The sequence below is a fragment of the Pan troglodytes genome, chromosome 3 (assembly GCF_028858775.2).
Source record: "Pan troglodytes isolate AG18354 chromosome 3, NHGRI_mPanTro3-v2.0_pri, whole genome shotgun sequence".
Classification (NCBI taxonomy): domain Eukaryota; kingdom Metazoa; phylum Chordata; class Mammalia; order Primates; family Hominidae; genus Pan; species Pan troglodytes.
In genome coordinates, this window is record NC_072401.2 from 46,531,960 (window position 1) to 46,550,253 (window position 18,294).

At 39.0% G+C, this 18,294-nt stretch overlaps 1 protein-coding gene across 21 annotated transcripts in view; it reads right to left on the reverse strand.

Annotated features, from left to right (window-relative positions):
• Positions 1–2,359: 2,359 nt before the first annotated feature.
• The window catches only part of GPAT3 (glycerol-3-phosphate acyltransferase 3), a 118,709-nt gene continuing 102,774 nt past the window's right edge, over positions 2,360–18,294 (reverse strand). For 13 of the 21 annotated variants that reach the window (XM_054682878.1, XM_063808807.1, XM_063808806.1 and 10 more), the window contains 7 exons: positions 17,899–17,992; positions 13,233–13,348; positions 11,284–11,339; positions 10,679–10,764; positions 10,014–10,142; positions 9,473–9,552; positions 2,360–3,564 (listed from right to left, as the gene is read on the reverse strand). In XM_054682878.1, coding sequence (XP_054538853.1) covers positions 3,465–3,564; positions 9,473–9,552; positions 10,014–10,142; positions 10,679–10,764; positions 11,284–11,339; positions 13,233–13,348; positions 17,899–17,992 — 661 coding nt within the window. In that variant the 3' untranslated portion in view covers positions 2,360–3,464. The remainder of the gene's footprint in view (positions 3,565–9,472; positions 9,553–10,013; positions 10,143–10,678; positions 10,765–11,283; positions 11,340–13,232; positions 13,349–17,898; positions 17,993–18,294) is intronic. The other 8 variants (XM_009447620.5, XM_063808815.1, XM_063808812.1 and 5 more) reach the window with 1 other exon arrangement.

Here is an 18,294-nt window from a genome sequence, read left to right on the forward strand (position 1 = left end):
TATTTTATTTGGGAACAAGTGCTGATTCTGAAGGAAAACACACAGGATTGAGAAGTTACAATCTATCACCTATAAAAAGGGATATGAATATGAACTGAGCTAATAAAGACATATGGCAAGTAGAAGACGTTATGAGCCAATCACCAATGCTTGCTTACAGCAGTAGTAATAATAATAAATATTTACTGAGCATTAAAAAAGGAATGTGTAATAAAAAAATAGAATTGGCCATGTACAGTGGCTCATACCTGTAATCCCAGCACTTTGGGAGGCCAAGGCAGGCGGATCACCTGAGGTCAGGGATTTGAGACCAGCTTGGCCAACATGGCAAAACCTCGTCTCTACTAAAAATACAAAAATTAGCCGGGCATGGTGGCGCATGTCTGTAATCCCAGCTACTCGGGACGCTGAGGCAGGAGAATCACTTGAACCTGGGAGGTGGAGGTTGCAGTGAGCCGAGATTGCACCACTGCATTCCAGCCTGGACAACAGAGTGAGAGCCCGTCTCAAAAAATAAAGAAAATATTTTGTTTTATGACTCTGTATCCCATTAATCCCATTATCTTAACCATTTTTTTTTAAAAATCGTAGCTAGTATCAATCCACTAGAAACAGCTGTTAAAAAACAAAAGCAAACACACAGCTTTTGTGAAGATACTTATTAGGGCCCCTAGCAGTATCAATCCCAGATCCCAGCCTTGCCCCCCACACCTGCCACAACACCTTTCCCCACTTCCCTCCACCCCACCTCCACCCCCAGCCTATCCTCCTATCATAACCTACCCTTTTCTATCATGAAGCAGTTTAGGTTAATAGTGCCACATTGAAGGAAAAAAAAAAAGCCTGAAAGCAGCTTTGGCCAAGAGGCAGTCCTCATGACTACAATACATTATTTGTACTCACAAGAAACCAACAACCCTTATCATGTAGGTTAAAATACCAACATGGCACATGTGTACATATGTAACAAACCTGCACGTTGTGCACATGTACCCTAGAGCTTCAAGTATAATAAAAAAAAAATTCAACAGAATGTGCAAACTGCAACATATGCACTGAGATCATGCAAATCACCAAGACAAAGATGACTATGCCTTGGAAAGTCTGTTGACGCAAGAAAACTTCCCCTGAGACTGTTCTTTGCCCCAGAGTGGCATCTGAAACTATTTCCCCTGCGCTCCAGGTATATTTACCGTTTCACACATGGCTGCTCATCCAGTCCCAGAATGTGGCATATTTTAGAAACCCTTGGCATTCCTAGAACCTGCTGTCTATAAATATGACCGCAGGACAAATAATTGAAATAAAAATAGGGCAACCTCGAGGCTCAATTAATGAATGTATGCAAGAGTTCGATGAAAGGTCTTACTTATCTGATGAGATTTTTCTACCAAATCCTGCCTTCCCTTCATATTGCCTTACAATTAGGGAAGACTCAGGAATACTAAACTCCGGACACAATATCTCTAAAGTGGGTATGGAATAATATTAGGGAAAGCAAACATAAAAGGAGTTCTAAGGAGCATACACTAAGTCTGAGCAATATCAGCTTTCCAAAAACATGGTTTCAACAACATGGCAATTCCTCAAGCAACCTGAAACCTAGTTGTGTAAATCAGACCTACAAGACAAAAGTTCAGATTGAGACACTATTAGGTTATCTAGTGAATACATGATAGCACTGTTATTTCTACAGTGCTTTTGGAAAGATACACTTGTCTGAGAACTGGGCTAATGAAATAGATTTGTTAATTCAAGCCATAATTAACATAGAATTTACAAAAAAAAAAAAAGGCACTCCTTTCTCTGAGGAAAAAAATTAAGACAAAAAGTCACCCAACATACATATTTGGATTTGCTAATTTTCAGTCAAGACCACTCCTAACAGAGTTTGTGGGGCAAAATTTCACCAAACAACAAAGGGAAAGTGGGGAGAGTGAGAACAGAGAGGTGGATGGCCATGAGAGTAACCTATTTGCAAGGTTTCTTTCGGGATGAAATCCAACTAGCTAGCTAGATAAGAAGAGTATATACTGATAGTGCTATGCCAGGCCTACCTAGATAGTTAGATATAATTGCCTTAATTCACCTGCAAAATAACTGTAGTCTGTGACATTGCTCAAGGTGGAGTTCACAGGGCCAGAGTCCAAATAACTAGACTGAAAAAAAGATTGAAGCGGCGGGAGGGGAGGGGGAGAATCAGTGGCTCATGTTCTTGTTTCCCATTTGTTCCAGTCCAATAAAATCTAACTATGTCACTGAAATGAAAAACAAACAACCCTTGTTTGTAATAGGAAAGAATTTAACTTACTCAAAACCAGAAAAGGGGGGAAGGGAAGGGGAAATAATGCAACACACATTTAGAAATATAGAATTTATTTATATTCATAAGACAGTTTCACATTCTGTACATGGTTACCAGAACAGATACAATACTCTCAGTAGTTTACAACGGCATTATATTGCTGTCAAACATTGCTTATGCTGTGTGAGTTGGGGAAAACTTATTTCCCCCTCTAAAAAAAATTAAGGCTCAGTTTCCAAAAGATAATTATATCAGTCATTTTTCTGTTTAAGAGACTGGGAAAATTCGGGAATAAAAAGCACAAAGGGGTGGAGGGTGAGGGGTAGCTCCACACACTCTCATTCATTCATACTGAAGTTACTCAATGTGATTTTTTTTTTAAGGCTCCTTCTATCTGAAAATGTGTTTGGTTACAAAAACAAACAAATCAGTAGATGGGAGGGGTACTAGGTACAGATCTACAGCATTCAAACAAGGAAAACTAAGCTCTTTGTTACCAGTTGCTGGCTAAAATGTGGTCTACGAGCTGCCTACATATAAATGCACACACACATTAACTTTGACTCACTTTTCTTTGGCGAAGCTTACTGAATAGTATTTCTCTTCCAACACACTAATAACACTAATTTACATTTCCTTTTGACTTTCAGAGCAGGTGGCCACAAAGTTGTCCCTTTTCCTAAATACAATCCTCCGTTTTTCCTTTCAACCTTGCAGTAGACCATAACCATAATGGTCATCTTGCACTGATGTGTAATCTCACCATTTAAGTGACTGAAGAAAGTGGCAAGGCTAATTACAGAAAGAGAGTTTGGGCATTTTTGGAGAATTACCCTATCGATGAGTTCCAAACACACTTTTCAAGCACTTTTTTCTATACAAATATTTCATTCAGTCCACAGTGACGCCATCATTTTACAAAAGCAGAATCTGTTTTAACTCAGTAAACCACCTTACAATCCATGGGGCTAATGTTACAACAACAACAAAAGCCAAAAAGGGCACCTGTAGGTTCTGCCTCTGGCATAAAGAGGTAGAGACAATCATTCTGTAGAAAAGATTAATAATAATAAAAACAAAACAATAAAACAAAACAAAACAAAAAAAGCCATTCCATTTCTAAGGGCTAGTTCTAGATCTAAAGGCTGTCACCGTCCTTTTAGCTGAGAGATCCATTGCCCACAATCATCTTGCTGTAATTTTTCTGCTGCTCTTCCTTAAAGATGTCCTTCACCTTTGCTCTCTTTAGTCCTCCATCCCTGCAAACAGAAAGACAAATACATAAAAGATACTTTACAGCGGTGATTTAAAAGAGTTAACTTAATAATTACATGCTGTATGATACCATGACGCTTAGGCAGCTGGGATGAAATAAGAGAAAGAACACTGGATTTGGAAACAGGAAGACCCAGGTTTCAGTCTCTGTCCTACCACTTGCCAAATACACATTACTTTGAGGAAGGAACAGTCTCTCTGATGTTTGGTTAAAATAAGTAACAATATCCCCAACTCAGTTTCTTTAGAAGTTAAGGGGTGGTGTATTAAATATTTGGATTGGCCAGGCACAGTGGCTCACATCTGTAATCCCAGCACTTTGGGAGGCCGAGGTGGGTGAATCACCTGAGATCAGGAGTTCGAGACCAGCCTGGCCAACATGGTGAAACCCTGTCTCTACTAAAAATACAAAATTAGCTGGGCATGGTGGTGTTTGCCTATAATCCCAGCTACTTGGGAGGCTGAGGCAGGAAAATCGCTTGAACCCGGGAGGTGGAGGTTGCAGTGAGCCGAGATCACGCCATTGCACTCCAGCCTGGGCAACAAGAGCAAAACTTTGTCTCAAAAACAAACAAACAAACAAACAAAAAGTGGATTGAAACAAGGATTATTAAAACTAGGATTATTTCTCTATATTGTTCCTCAAGGAAAACAAAATACTGGTTTTTCGTCTACCTATGTCTTACTAGAAAACCACAGGAAAATTAAAAATATACACAGAAGAAACGGTAAGGGTACTGTATACGTGTGGGTAAATTTCTTAAAGATAAATGATTATTCAAAAAAGATAAATCATTGTTCAAATATAACCCTATCTATGTTTAACAAGTTATATTTTCTTTTCTTTTTTTTTTTTTTTTTCTGAGACAGAGTTTTGCTCTTGTTGTCCAGGCTGGAGTGCAATGGCACAATCTTGGCTCACCGCAACCTCCACTTCCCGAGTTCAAGTGATTCTCCTGTTTCAGCCTCCTGAGTAGCTGGGATTACAAGCATGCACCACCAGGCCCGGCTAATTTTGTATTTTTAATAGAGACAGGGTTTTTCCATGTTTGCCAGGCTGGTCTCAAACCCCCCACCCCAGGTGATCTGCCTGCCTCAGCCTCCCAAAGTGCTGGGATTACAGGCGTGAGCCACCGTGCCCGGTCTAACAAGTTGTATTTTCATTCAAAGCACTATATTTCCAGCATTTATAATCTTTTATATTCCAAAACAGACTCCGAATAAAATAACAAAATCATAAGTTGCATTCAACCAGAAGTGCCTATGTAAGCAGCATTCCTTCATTCAGAGCCTGTAAATCTTTGAACTCTCTCCAGGGTGCCTGCCTGGGTATAAGAACTCTGCATGCTTTTCCTTCTTTGGACTACACATAAAGAAACAACAAACTGGAGTTGCTGGGAGTAGTTTGGACTATCATAGGTCACTATCTGGCTCCTAATCTAAAGTTTTAGATTTTAACTGCTAGGAGAGCATGGGCTGAGAACTTGCTTACTTTATACTCTGACTGTTTAATTTTAACCCAGTTAAGCATGCATGTTTACCAAATGCTTTCTGATGATGGTGAATGATCACAGGTTAGCCAGTGAACTCAATGCCATGTGGACAGAACTTGACCTCCACAGAGACACCGGCTTGAGACAAATGCAATGTTCTGGCTTCTAGACTCAAATCTAAGACACAGCAATAAGTCCTCAACTTAAAAACAGACTGTGATCCACAAATCATCCAGGGGGTCAGTTGTGGGAGGTTTTCATGAAACAAGATTATAAATTGTTGTTATGTCCACAGAATTGTCCACATAAGCCTCTTTTATCCAAATGAGCTTCTTCTATTAACAGCACTTACCTGAATTCTGAATAGTGAGAACTAAGGAAACTAAAGAAATAAGAAAGGCCTTTCTCCTTTCACAAGATCCAAGCCCAAAACAGGCAAAAATGTAAGTCTTGAGCAATCTGACATCATTTTGTACAATTCTCCTTCCCAAGCACCCAGTAAACCTCATACTGCTCTAAGCACTTAAACTGTGATTTGCCACCCCTAGAGACTTCAAAATTTTATCCAATTCCCCTTTGCAATGGCAGCAGGTCTTAGTTCTTAAGAAAGGGAGAAGCCATATATAAAAGCCAGTTTAAGATCATAAAATTATATTTTCACTCAATCTATGAAAAAACAATCTAGATATGTTAATTCATAACCAATAGGTACATGACAAATAAATCTAGAAAGGCAATGAGGCCACTTTCTTTTTTTTAAGAGGGTAGGTAATTAAAAGTAATTTTATTATACAATTGCATATGGCCTGAAAAAAGGACACTGGATAATTCTGAGGATCATTTTTGATGGATTTAGTTCAGCCACTCTGATGGAGAGTCTGTACTTGGCTGACTCCCCTAGGTTGTTCTTGTCTCTCAAGGCTTTCTTCCCTTCCTCTGTGTCTGAGACTACAGACACTGACTTCAGGGTAGAAGCAGGAGGGCTGAGTGTCAGGTAAGATAAAGAGTGAGTAAAGGGTTTTAAATAAGGAAAAGGAACCCAGTTGCACACATGACCATGGGTTATAGGACATTTGTGGACCAAGGTCGTTTTATATAGTTTTGTGATGCTATGATTCTGTCATTTAGTTTAACATATTCCAATGTAGACAGTGTAATACAAATGTTTAGTCTTAACCTATGCCTTAGGACTAGTCAGTTTCATACTCCAGGGTGTATGGAACTCAAGTCATACACCTTGTTAGTCAAGAACTCATACTCCAGGGTGGTCAGCTAGCATTTAATCAGAAGGCCGCCTTTCAGAGATGCCACTAATGGCTTCAGCTATCTTTATCTTTATTGCCCATCGATTTCTCAAGCTTTGTTAATTAGCATAACAAATTTTATTTGTTTATTTATTTATTTGAGACAGGGTCTCGCTCTGTCATCCAGGCTGCAGTGCAGTGGCACGATCTCAGCTCACTGCAGCCTCGACCTCCTAGGTTCAAGGATTCTCAGGCCTCAGCCTCCCGAGTAGCTGGGACTACAGGTGTGTGCCACGGCGCCCGGCTAATTTTTGTATTCTTTTTGTAGAGACAGGTTTTCGCCATGTTGCCCAGGCTGGTCTCGAACTCTTAAACTCAGGTGATCTACCCACCTCAGCCTCCCAAAGTGCTGGGATTACAGGCATGAGCCACTGCACCAGGTCCTTGCATAACAAATTTTAGAAATGAGTTTTCACTGTAGAAATTAGTGGTTTGTTAATTTGCATAATGGATATCAGAAACTGGTTTACCTGGATGCAATTAGTTGTATTCACGCTATGTGAATGGATAAATATTTCAGTGATATTCCCCACCCTTGCATAATGGAGTACAGTAAGTCCTCCCTGAACATTGTTGATAGGTTCTTAGAAACTGCAACTTTAAACAAAATGATGCATAAAAAACTCAATATTTTTTCTCATCAACATTATAAAGAAACAACATTGAACAAAATGATGTTATTTATTCAAGAACCTACTATAAAGTCATTTTGCTTAAGGTCACAGCCTACAAGAACCTATCGATGATGTGAAGTGAATGCTTACTGTGTAATATCTAGCCAGCCCTTCTTCGAGAGGCAGACACCTTAAACCATCCTCTGCTGGTTCAGGAGGGTCCCTGGTTTCCTGGCTGACAGCCTAACTCAGTTGGCCAAATCCTGCTCCTAGAAACATTTGCTACAATTGTCTCAAATAAACTTTTCTTGCAAAGTGTTTTTGAAACACCAAAAAAGACAGCAGGGAGTTTATTAACTGTATAGGACTTGATGTATAGACTGTTTTGTGACAGCCTGCTAATTTAACATCCTGTATGTAAATAAGAATCCAATCTCCCGGCCAGGATCGGTGGCTCATGCCTGTAATCCTAGCACTCCAGGAGGCTGAGGTGGATCACCTGAGGTCAGGAGTTGGAGGGCAGCCTGGCCAACATAGTGAAACTCCGTCTCTACTAAAAATACAAAAAAAATTAGCCGGGGATGGTGGTGCATGCCTGTAGTCCCAGCTACTCAGGAGGCTGAGGCAAAAGAATTGCTTGAACCCAGGAGGCGGAAGTTGCAGTGACCCAGATTGCACCACTGCACTCCAGCCTGGGTGACAGAGAGGACTCCATCTCAAATAATAATAATAATAATTCAATCCCCCATTATAATGTAGGTATAGTTAACCTTCACTGAGATAGACTGAATGTTTTTGTCCCCCCCAAAATTCATATGTTAAAGCCCTAACTACCAATATGGTGCTATTTGGAGATGGATCCTTTGGGAGGTAATTAGGGTTAGATGAGGTCATGAGGGTGGGGCACTCATGATGGGATTAGTGCCCTTATAAAAAGAAACACTAGAGAACTTGCACTCTCTCTTCATGCCTGCACAAAGAAGAGATCATGTAAGCACACAGGAGAATGCAGCTATCTGCAACACAAGAGGAGAGCCCTTATCAAAAACTGACCATGCTGCACCCTGATCTCAAACTTCCAGCCTTTAGAACTGTGGGAAAATAACAGTTCTAAAACTGTTGTTTAAGCCACCCAGTCTGTGGTACAGTAACTCTCCCCTTATCCAAGATTTTGCTTTCCATGGTTTCAGTTACCCACAGTCAACCATGGTCTGAAAATATTAAGATATTTTGAGAAAGAGAGAGACCACATTCACATAACTTTTATTAGTCAGTGTATTATTACAATTGTTCTTGTTCTTCACTTGTTATTGTTGTTAATCTCTATTACTAATTTATAAATTAAGCTTTATCATAGCTATGTACATATAGAAAAAAACATAGTCTATATAGGATTTGTACTATCCATGGTATTAGGAATTTACTAGGGCACTTGGAACATATCCCCCATTATCCAGAGGGGACCACTGTATTTTGTCTGGCAGCCCAAGCAGACTAATACATTCACTATATTCAATCTTCCTCAAACAAACAAAAACTCAAGCCATAGTGATCCATAACTAAAATATTTCACTTATTTCCTTTCTTTCAAGTTGTTCAGTTTTCTTACAATATAGTTATAGCTAGAGTTAAATATGAATGAGCCTGTAAGTAGCCCCTTGCCTCCCAATGCCCACCCCACTCACAAATCCATTCCCCCTTTCTTCATCAGAAAAAGAACCCTAAATGTGAGATAGGCATATAGCCACCCAGAACAAAGACTACATTCCCCAGCTTCCTTTGCAGCTAGGTGTTATCACATGACTTGAGTACTAGCCAATGGATACAAGCATAAGTGGGATATACAACTCTCAGCTTGTGCTCTTAGAGATGGGTGTGTCCTTTTTAAAATTCCTTCCTCATAGCCATTTGCTGTACACACTGAGTAGAGTTGGAACAGCCATCTTAGACCATAAGAGAAGCACAAATTGAGGAGAGTAAAGCAACACAGATTGAGCTGTTACCAGCCTTCACTGGTTATGTTTAAGTGAGAAATAAACTTCTATCTTACTTAAGCCATTGTTATATATAAACCACTATTACTTTCAGCTAAACCTATAACTGACTAGAATGATAGATGACATTATTACCAGTGATTTTTTTAATTAAAAAAAAAAAGGCCAGGAACAGTAGCTCATGACTGTAATCCCAGCACTTTGGGAGGCTTAGGCAGGAGTTCAAGTCCAGGAGTTTGAGACCAGCCTGAACAACACAAGGACACCCCATCTCTACAAAAAATTTTAAAATAGCTGGGCATAGTGGCAAGCACTTGTAGTCCCAGCTACTCAGAAGGCTGAGATGGGAGGATCCCTTGAGCCCAGGCAGTCAAGGCTACAGTGAACTATGATCATGCTACTGCACTCCAGCCTGGGTAAGAGTGAGGCATTCTCTAAAAAAAAAAAAAAAAAAAAAAAGTGATGGTACTTCTGAAAGTTCTCTTACCAGGGAAGTTCAGTCAGGCCTCCTTGTATAGCAATAGCAGACTTAACCCTGTTAGCAAACTGGACTGCATCTTCTCCTTCCTGGTTTAAAAAAAAAAAAATTGCAAGAATATCTTAGTTATCAAGTTTTTAATACCATCTCATAATCATTTGTATTTGTTTTAAAATATAATTCATATTTCAGCTCAAATGCTTTCTATTCTTAATCAATCATAGCAAATATCATTTGTTCTATCAAGAAAATGCAGTGCTGTATTGTTTAATTTTTTACCATGTGCATATATTTATTACGCTCTTTATTAGTCTTACCCAAGATAATATCTGTAGGTTCAATAAACCAACAGCAATGATAAAACCATCATGGAAAATAATCTGTCAATATAAAATGGTCTGATTTAAAGTGAGCTAAATACATTATTAAAAAAATGACCCATTTGCTGAGAAAGCAGAAAAGCATGACATGGAGAAGGGAGACACCCAGATTTTCAGGTGAAGATCTCCTTGCCTCTACCTGATTAGATAAAGTGTTAGCTAAGGAATACCTCTCTGGTCATGGGGGGCATGTACCACACATCACAGACGATGGCCCAGCTGGTCATCATTCGAAGCAGGTAGCTCACCATGTTGTATTTACTACTGTTCCAAAATGCATCACCAAACTGAGGGTTATACTGAGAAAAAAGAAAATACATCTCAGTTATGAAATAAGGGTGGTTTCTCATCCATGCCCAATGTTTTAAAGGTGGTAGGCCAAACAGCTTTATCAGACTCTAAGAAAAAAAAAAGTTATTTCACTTGATAGAATTTATCAAAAAAAAAGTAAACTGGGCCAGCTAACACGTGTGACTAGAGATGACTGCTTTTCTAAATAGAACCAAAGAGCACACCAACAAGAGTTATTTACATGACTATTAAATATCTGTCTCCACACTTAACTAGAAGGCTGATGAAAGCAGGAACAGAATCTGTTTCACTTAACACTACGAGCAAATACAACACCTGGCACAGAGTCACCCAGTATACATCTAACTACAGATAGAGAGCGAGCGCATGAGAAAGCAGGGGAGGCAAAGTGCAGAGGACTGGTGCATCCGAAAACTGGTGTTCCTCGTTCTTGCAAATTTTAAGTCTGAAATGCTACCAAAATAAAATTACCAATCCAATATCTTTATAATAATTATTATTCTTATTATGGTATCTGTTTTACCTTAATTGCAACTGGATGTATGGTTCCTCCAATTTCAAAGCTCCCCTTTTTAAACATCATGACTGAAGTATTGTTGATGCAAGTTCCTGCAAGGGGGTGAGGGTAGGAGTGTGAATATTTTTAAAGGCAGTCATTTTAAAAATAAATTTTAAAAGAAATTATTTTGATATAAAATAATTTAAAATATCAAAATTACAGGCATCGTACTACCATATCACAAACGAACCCCTGCCAAGGTAGTAATCCTATAGTTCTGACTAAGCAGGTTTAAAAACAAGCTTTTACTTTTCTACTGAACACTCTATGGGCCTATGGGAACAACTTCTTCTCAACAGGTGAAATTTCAATACATGCAACCCTTAAAGTCATGGACAATTCTGCTCTCAGTTCACTACCCAGAAATGACTTTTGAATTAAAAAGGTAACATGACTTCTATCAAGTCTCAAAAGAAAGCAAGGAATTAATAACTCAGAGAATGCCATCCCATTCCTCTAAGGGCAGAGATCTGGGCTAAGGTTGCCAATTCTATGGCAATTCTATTCCTCACACACTTTTGATGGTTTGTTGTTATCAACTATAGCTCGGGAGGCAGGCCCATTCTTACCTTCAGGAAAAATTAGTATGGGTAGTTTCTTCTTATCAGCAATATGTTCTTTTAGTCTATGGAAAAAAAAAAGGATCAAAATTCTGCCTTTATAAAGAGAGAGGTGGATGTCCTTTTTGATATTCTTTGCACTTTACTGGCACAATTGTGAAGCAATAAGAAAATAATTGAGATACAGGTAAAAGAAATAAATTTGAGTTGTTTCCTTTCCAAAAAAGTTTAAGAAGATCTGCACCATTATAATTTCTCTAATTTCAAAATAAGTCTTTTTTTGCGGGGGCGGGGAGCGGATGGGGTCTCACTCTTTCAACCAGGCTGGAGTGCAGTGGCATGATCTTGGCTCACTGCAGCCTCCACACCCTGAGCTCAAGCAAACCTCCCTCTTCAGCCTCCCAAGTAGCTGGAACCACAGATATGCACCACCACGCCCTGCTAAGTTTTTGTATTTTTTGTAGTGATGGCATTTCACCATGTTGCCCAGGTTGGTCTCGAACTCCTGAGCTCAAGCGATCCACCCGCCTCAACCTCCCCAAGTGCTGGGATTACAGGCATGAGCCAATGTGCCTGGACCAAAGTAAGTGATTTTCAGTGTCTTCGCCTATTCTTAAAAGAGAATATTAGACAGTCATTTGACTCTAGAGTCATGGACTCTTGAGCCTCTGTGTCATGAGCTTTGTGCCCTTCTCCATGTACTTAGGTTTCCTCATCTGAAAAATGGGAATATTGGGTTGCTGGACCTACCTGCATTATGGCCATTAAGTACAAGACAATCCTTAAATGATTCAGGTTGAACTTTCCATTTGCATACCACGAAGCTGAGAAAGACTGACATTCTTCCAGGCTTATGTCCTGTCCTCCCTGCAACCAACCCTATATTCCCAACTCTTCTCTCCAGAGCTGGTAAGGGCTGAGGTAGCCAGATTGCAGCTGCCAGAGTGTCCCACTGCCAAATGATCTCAAGATAGGGAATCGTTTTTCTAACTTGAAGCAGATTCATCAAGTACTTTTCATTATATTCTTAAGAGTAATGGACCACCTTTGTGTTTATAGAAGCGATAACCAATGTGCCTTCAGTTAAAGGCCTCGGGCCAAAAGCTGTTTCCTAACGAAGGTTTCTGGTAGCTCATCTCTACCCTAAACCCCAGAGGTTCCTTCTCCCATTCCTCTGTCTCTAGCTGGATCTTCTTTTTTTTTTTTAAGACAAGGTCTCCCCCTGTTGCCTAGGCTGGAGGGCAGCAGTGTAATCTCAGCTCACTGCAGCCTCAACCTCATGGTCTCAAGCGATCCTTCCTCCCAAGTAGCTGGGACCACAGGCATATGCCACCACATTTGGCTAATTGTATTTATTTTTTGTAGAGATGAGGTCTCACTATATTGCCCAGGCTGATCTTGAACTCCTAGGTTCAAGCCATTCTCCTACCTTGGCCTCCCAAAGTGCTAGGATTACAGACGTCAGCCACCATGCCCAGCTTCTAGCTGGATTTAAGTGATAACAATCATTCAGCAAACACTTAATCAATCATATATTTAGCAAGTAGTTATCAAATATTTAACCTTCAAGGTGGCTTTTTTTCTTTTTTATATATTTTTTATTGAGGTAAAGTATACATATCTAATTTATTTTTTTAATTGCTCATACTCAAGTGAGATCATATCTAATTCAAAGGTGGTAATTTTTATCTTTGAAAATTCAGTGACTGGACTATATCTAAGTCACAGCAATATAAATACACTGGCCTTCCAATCCCATCATATATCCCACCATGACTACAGAATTACATTTTTAAAAAATCTGGCTAAGACAGGTGATTTGCCAGAAAAATCCAACAGCAAACAGAGCTCTGTTTTAGTTTTGAGACTCAGTGCTGCTCGGCCCTCTTTGGTAGCAAGGCCAAGATTGGTCAGCTTTTATGCTACTCCAGTGAATGCTGAGTAATTTCACTGCTTACCTCTTAGTAACCAGGTGTCGATCCTTCATTTCTGAGCGTTCAAACCAGACATGAGGACAAGCCTTGACCATAGCTCTCTGAATAATTCCCATCAAGCCGCCATGAACCTGGCCAACCTAGAAGTAGCATAAGAAAAGGAAAAAACGTAAAAGGCACCGTTGTGCAAAGAAAGTTTTTTAAGTACCAACAAATTTCTATTCTCCACTCAAAAATATGATTGGCCTTCTACTGACTGAAGTTCTTAGTCTGATCAAATAGTCTGAAAGGCCAAATGTAAGCAAAAAGTTATTCTTTGGTAGCACCTTTGAATTTTAAGTTACGTTGCTGTGCTAGCAATCCTCTAACTTCAAAAAGTAGAGGTTTTTCAACTTGGTCAAGATTAGAGAAATGTAAATTAAAACTACACTGAAATACCTTTTCAAACCCATCACACTGACAAAGATTTAAAAGCTTGACAATACACTCTGACATAAGTCCACGGATAACTTTCAAACATTGCTTGGTGGAAGGGAGCAGATTATAACACAAATGGAAAGAAATTTGGCAATATCTACAAAATTGCATACACACTCATCTTTCATTTCAATAATTCCTCTCCTAGAAATTTACCCTGAAGATATACTTCCAACAAAATGAAAATATATATGCACAAGGCTATTAACTACAGCATTACTTGTTATGGCAAAATATTAGAAACTACCTAAATGTCCAAATATAAGAAATTAGATAAATAGATAATGGTACATACAAATAATGGAGTATTATGCAGCTGGGAACAGAGCAAGGTTGATCTCTATGACTGATAAAGAGTAATTTCCAGGAGATATTGTTAAATGAAAAAGACAAAAGAACAAATACAGTATGCTACCTTTTGTATAAGACTAAAGGGGAAATAATATGCATACATGTGTTTATCTCTACAAAAAGAAATACAGAAAGGATAACCAAAGTCAATGAACCTACAAGAGTAGGAAGGAATGGGATGGAATGAACATGGAAGGTAGTGGCACTTCAATGAGTATACCTTTTCGGCTTAGTTTTGACATTTGGAAGCATATTGATACCCTACATATTCAAAAAAAATTAAATCAGTAAGGAGCGAATGACAGAATAAAGCAAACTGAAGCCAGTGAACCCAATTGGATTTTAAATGAGTAAAAGAACAGCATTGAAGGAAGGGGGAAACATCCAAGAAACTTGCAAAGACAGTATCTGACTACATACCCTCCATCTTGGATGGCATTGTAAGAACTGCAAAACATCCTGAACTCTTTTTACTACCTTTTTTTTTTGTAGTAGTGAAGCAATTCTGAAATAATTTTAGATTTATCATAGAATTGAGAAAATGAGTAAACATATTGATATTGTTGGGAAACAGGATTTTCATTATGAAAATGGGAGATACAAATATTAATTGAAGGAAAGCAAGAAAGAACCTTAAGAGTTGGATGTATTCAGATTTCCAATGTAAATATTAGAAATAAATAGTAAATATAGGCCAGATGTGGTGGTTCACACCTGTATTCCCAGCACTTTGGGAGGCTGAGGTGGGAGGATTACTTGAGGTCAGGAGTTCAAGCTCAGCCTGGCCAACATGGTGAAACCCCATCTCTACTACAAACTACAAAAATTAGCTGGGTGTGGTGATGGGCACCTGTAATCCCAGCTACTTGGGAGGCTGAGGCAGGAGAATCACTTGAACCTGGGAGGCAGAGGTTGCAGTGAGCCGAGATCACACCACTGCACTCCAGCCTGGACAACACAGGAGGACTATGTTTAAAAAAAAAAAAAAAAAAAGTCCTGGCTCGGTGGCTCACACCTGTAATCCCAGGACTTTGGGAGGCCAAGGTGGGTGGATCACCTGAGGTCAGGAGTTTGAGACCAGCCTGGCCAACATGGCAAAACCCCGTCTCTACTAAAAATACAAAAATTAACTGGGCATGGTGGTAGGCACCTGTAATCCCAGCTACTAGGGAGGCTAAGGCAGGAGAATCACTTGAACCTGGGAGGCGGAGGTTGCAGTGAGCCGAGATCACACCACTGCACTCCAGCCTGGGCAACAGAGTGAGGTGCTGTCTCAAAAAAAAAGAAATGTTAAATATAAATATATTAAAAATACAAACATTTTACCCACATTTTTATAGGGAGAGACAGAACAAGAGAGCTTTTCCCAGTACCTGAGAAAGCAAATGACAAAGCAAATGAGGCACAATCTTACCAACAGGTAAATGTGGATAAAGGGCATAAGGGTGCTCTAATGTGATTTTCTTATTATTATAACTTTTCTGTAAGCTTGAAAACATTTCTAAATTTAAAAAAGTAGAGGTCTTTGTCTAGAGGGAAAAACAAGACTAGAAAAGTCACTGAGTGAGGTAATGGATATGTTAATTAGCTTGATTTAGCCATTCTACAATGTATACATCTATCAAAACATCTGTTGTATACTACAAATATATATAATTTTTATTTGTCAATTAAACAGTAGATTTCTTTTAATAAAAGGAGAGTCACTGAGAAGAGATCTTTGATGTTCTTTCAATACAGAGTTTATGTTTAGTCAAAAGAGGCCAATTATGATGTCTGGAGGCTAATGGCATGGTATCATCCCACATCTGCCTTACGCCACCTCCAATTTAAATTCAATCAGCTTTAGTTTTCTACACTCAACCCACTGGACAGTTTACAGTTACTATGCTTTTCTAAATTTTGGCTAATATATTGTAATTGCGGTTATACATGATCTAAAAGTAAAGAAAATGCCAACAAAGTTCTGAGGTCCTTGGTTACAAATGGGTTATACTCAACTCTTTGTTGACCAGAATACAGGAGGAATATGATTTCTGAAACACAAAACCATGACCAAGGAGTGTTATGGTTTGCAACAGTTTTGGGAGGTGGGGCATAACGAGAGATACTGAGGCCATGAGGGTGCTCTCCTCATGGATGGATTAATGCCCTTATAAAATGGCTCTGGGAGTAGGTTTGCTTTCTTGGGCTTTTGGCCCTTCTGCCTTATACCATGTGATGACTCAGCAAGAAGACCATGGACAGATGCTGGCACCTTGATATTGGACTTCCCAGCCTCCAGAACTGTTAGTCAATAAATTTCTGTTCATTATAAGTTACAGTCTGTGGTATTCTGTTGTAGCAGCACAAAATCAACTTAGGCAGATTGGTTGCCTAAGCCTCTGCTTCCTCATCTATAATAAAATCTCAGACCTAACCTGATTGGATTACAGGGAAGGTCAAATATAATGCATGAAAGTGTCCACATAAATACAAGGATTATTACATACACTCAGAACTGTGCTGGGGGGTCTAGGATGTTAACATGAGGGTCCTTGGATGGTCTTTAGGGAGACCCACAAACATCTTGAAATTATACATAAAATTGTTGTTTGTATGATGCAGATATGGTTAGTTTTTTTCTTTAAAAAGGTACATAACTATCAACTAATTCCTAACCTAAGAAAAGATTAAGAACTACCAATCCTCATAAGTCTTTTCATAACGGTGGCTAACGCTTTCTTAGATTCAGAAAGAGCTCCATTATTTAGAGAAATTTAATAACGTGTTAAAATGTAGTATCCAAGAGTTATACATCTGGCCATGTATTTTAGACAGATTAAACACATGGCAATAAGCAGAAATTTTTGCAAAGGCCTTCAAAATCCCCTTAATGATTGTGTAACCTATGCAGAGTCAAATACTTGCACATGTGCCAATACTCTCCACCTTCCTACTTGCAGCGACATTTAATCAAAAATGACTCCCTTCAAATGCCTTCCCAGAAAAACACACCAAACCATGGCTGTCAATCCCTGGAACTGTTAAGTGAAATAAAACCCATCTACTCTCCCTGAAGCCCAACCCACCACCATGAAAATTTGAAAAGGCGATCCCCTAGGACCCTTGTCCAGGCATTCTATGCCAAACACCAACTGAAGGCATATTTAACTACCATGCAGCTTCAATTATCCTGCAGAATTTACCTGACACAGAAAGGAGATGCAAGAAATCTTGACAAATTTGCAAGGGCAACAGAAAACACAGATTTGAAAAAAAAAAAAAAAAGAATATGATTCCTGTATTCATCCCAAGAAAGGCTGTTTTGAGGTGTACAGTTTTACTGTAGGCTTTGTAGTTTGTTCTTGGGTTTGTTTCATTTTCTTTTCTTTTGGGGCTATGGGCAAGGACTGAGAAAGACAACCTGATATAAATATTTGCCTTTCTTGCTAGATCCTCATTAAAGAGCCAGATTTCTTTTAATTGCATATAAGTCCCTGAAGGAAGGAAGAACTAATTGGCTGGCTAGGGGATATGTGCAACTGTAAAAAGAAAGAATTTAATGTTGCAAATATTATTAAACACTGGCAGGGATTTTACAAGGAAAATGGAATCAACTTTACAAGGTCCTATTAAGCTCAAGAATGTCTGCATTTCAGTAAGTTAATTTTTTACCATCTTAAATATAATGGTTATTTTCCTTCCTTTTCTTGCACTACATATTCCTCATGTAAATATATTCCATAACTTAGATAGCTACAATAGTACAATGCAGTCAAATTTCTAACATAAAACCAACTTGCTAATTTATGCCAAAATAAAAAGTTTGATCAATCCATAAAACATGCAACTACTTGAAATATCAATGAGCTGCTCTTACCATAGCATAACATCCATCCGTTGTTAAGATTAAAACATCAATGGGGGAAGTATGGTTGGCAACACAAATGCCTCCCTTCTGGGGTCTGTACTGCCTGCAATTACAAACAATGGAAAATTCGAAGTCTTCTAAAATAGCCACAGCATGTAAATACTCATCTTATTTTTTTAAGTGTGTGTGTGTGTATATATGTAATTTTTTTTTTCGCGTCTCACTCTGTTGCCCAGGCTGGAGTGCATTGGTGCAATCTTGGCTCACTGCAACCTCTACCTCCGGGGGTTCAAGCAATTCTCCTGCCTCAGCCTCCCAAGTAGCTGGAATTACAGGTATGTGCCATCAGGCCCAGCTAATTTTTATATTTTTAGCAGAGATGAGGTTTCTCCATGGTGGCCAGGC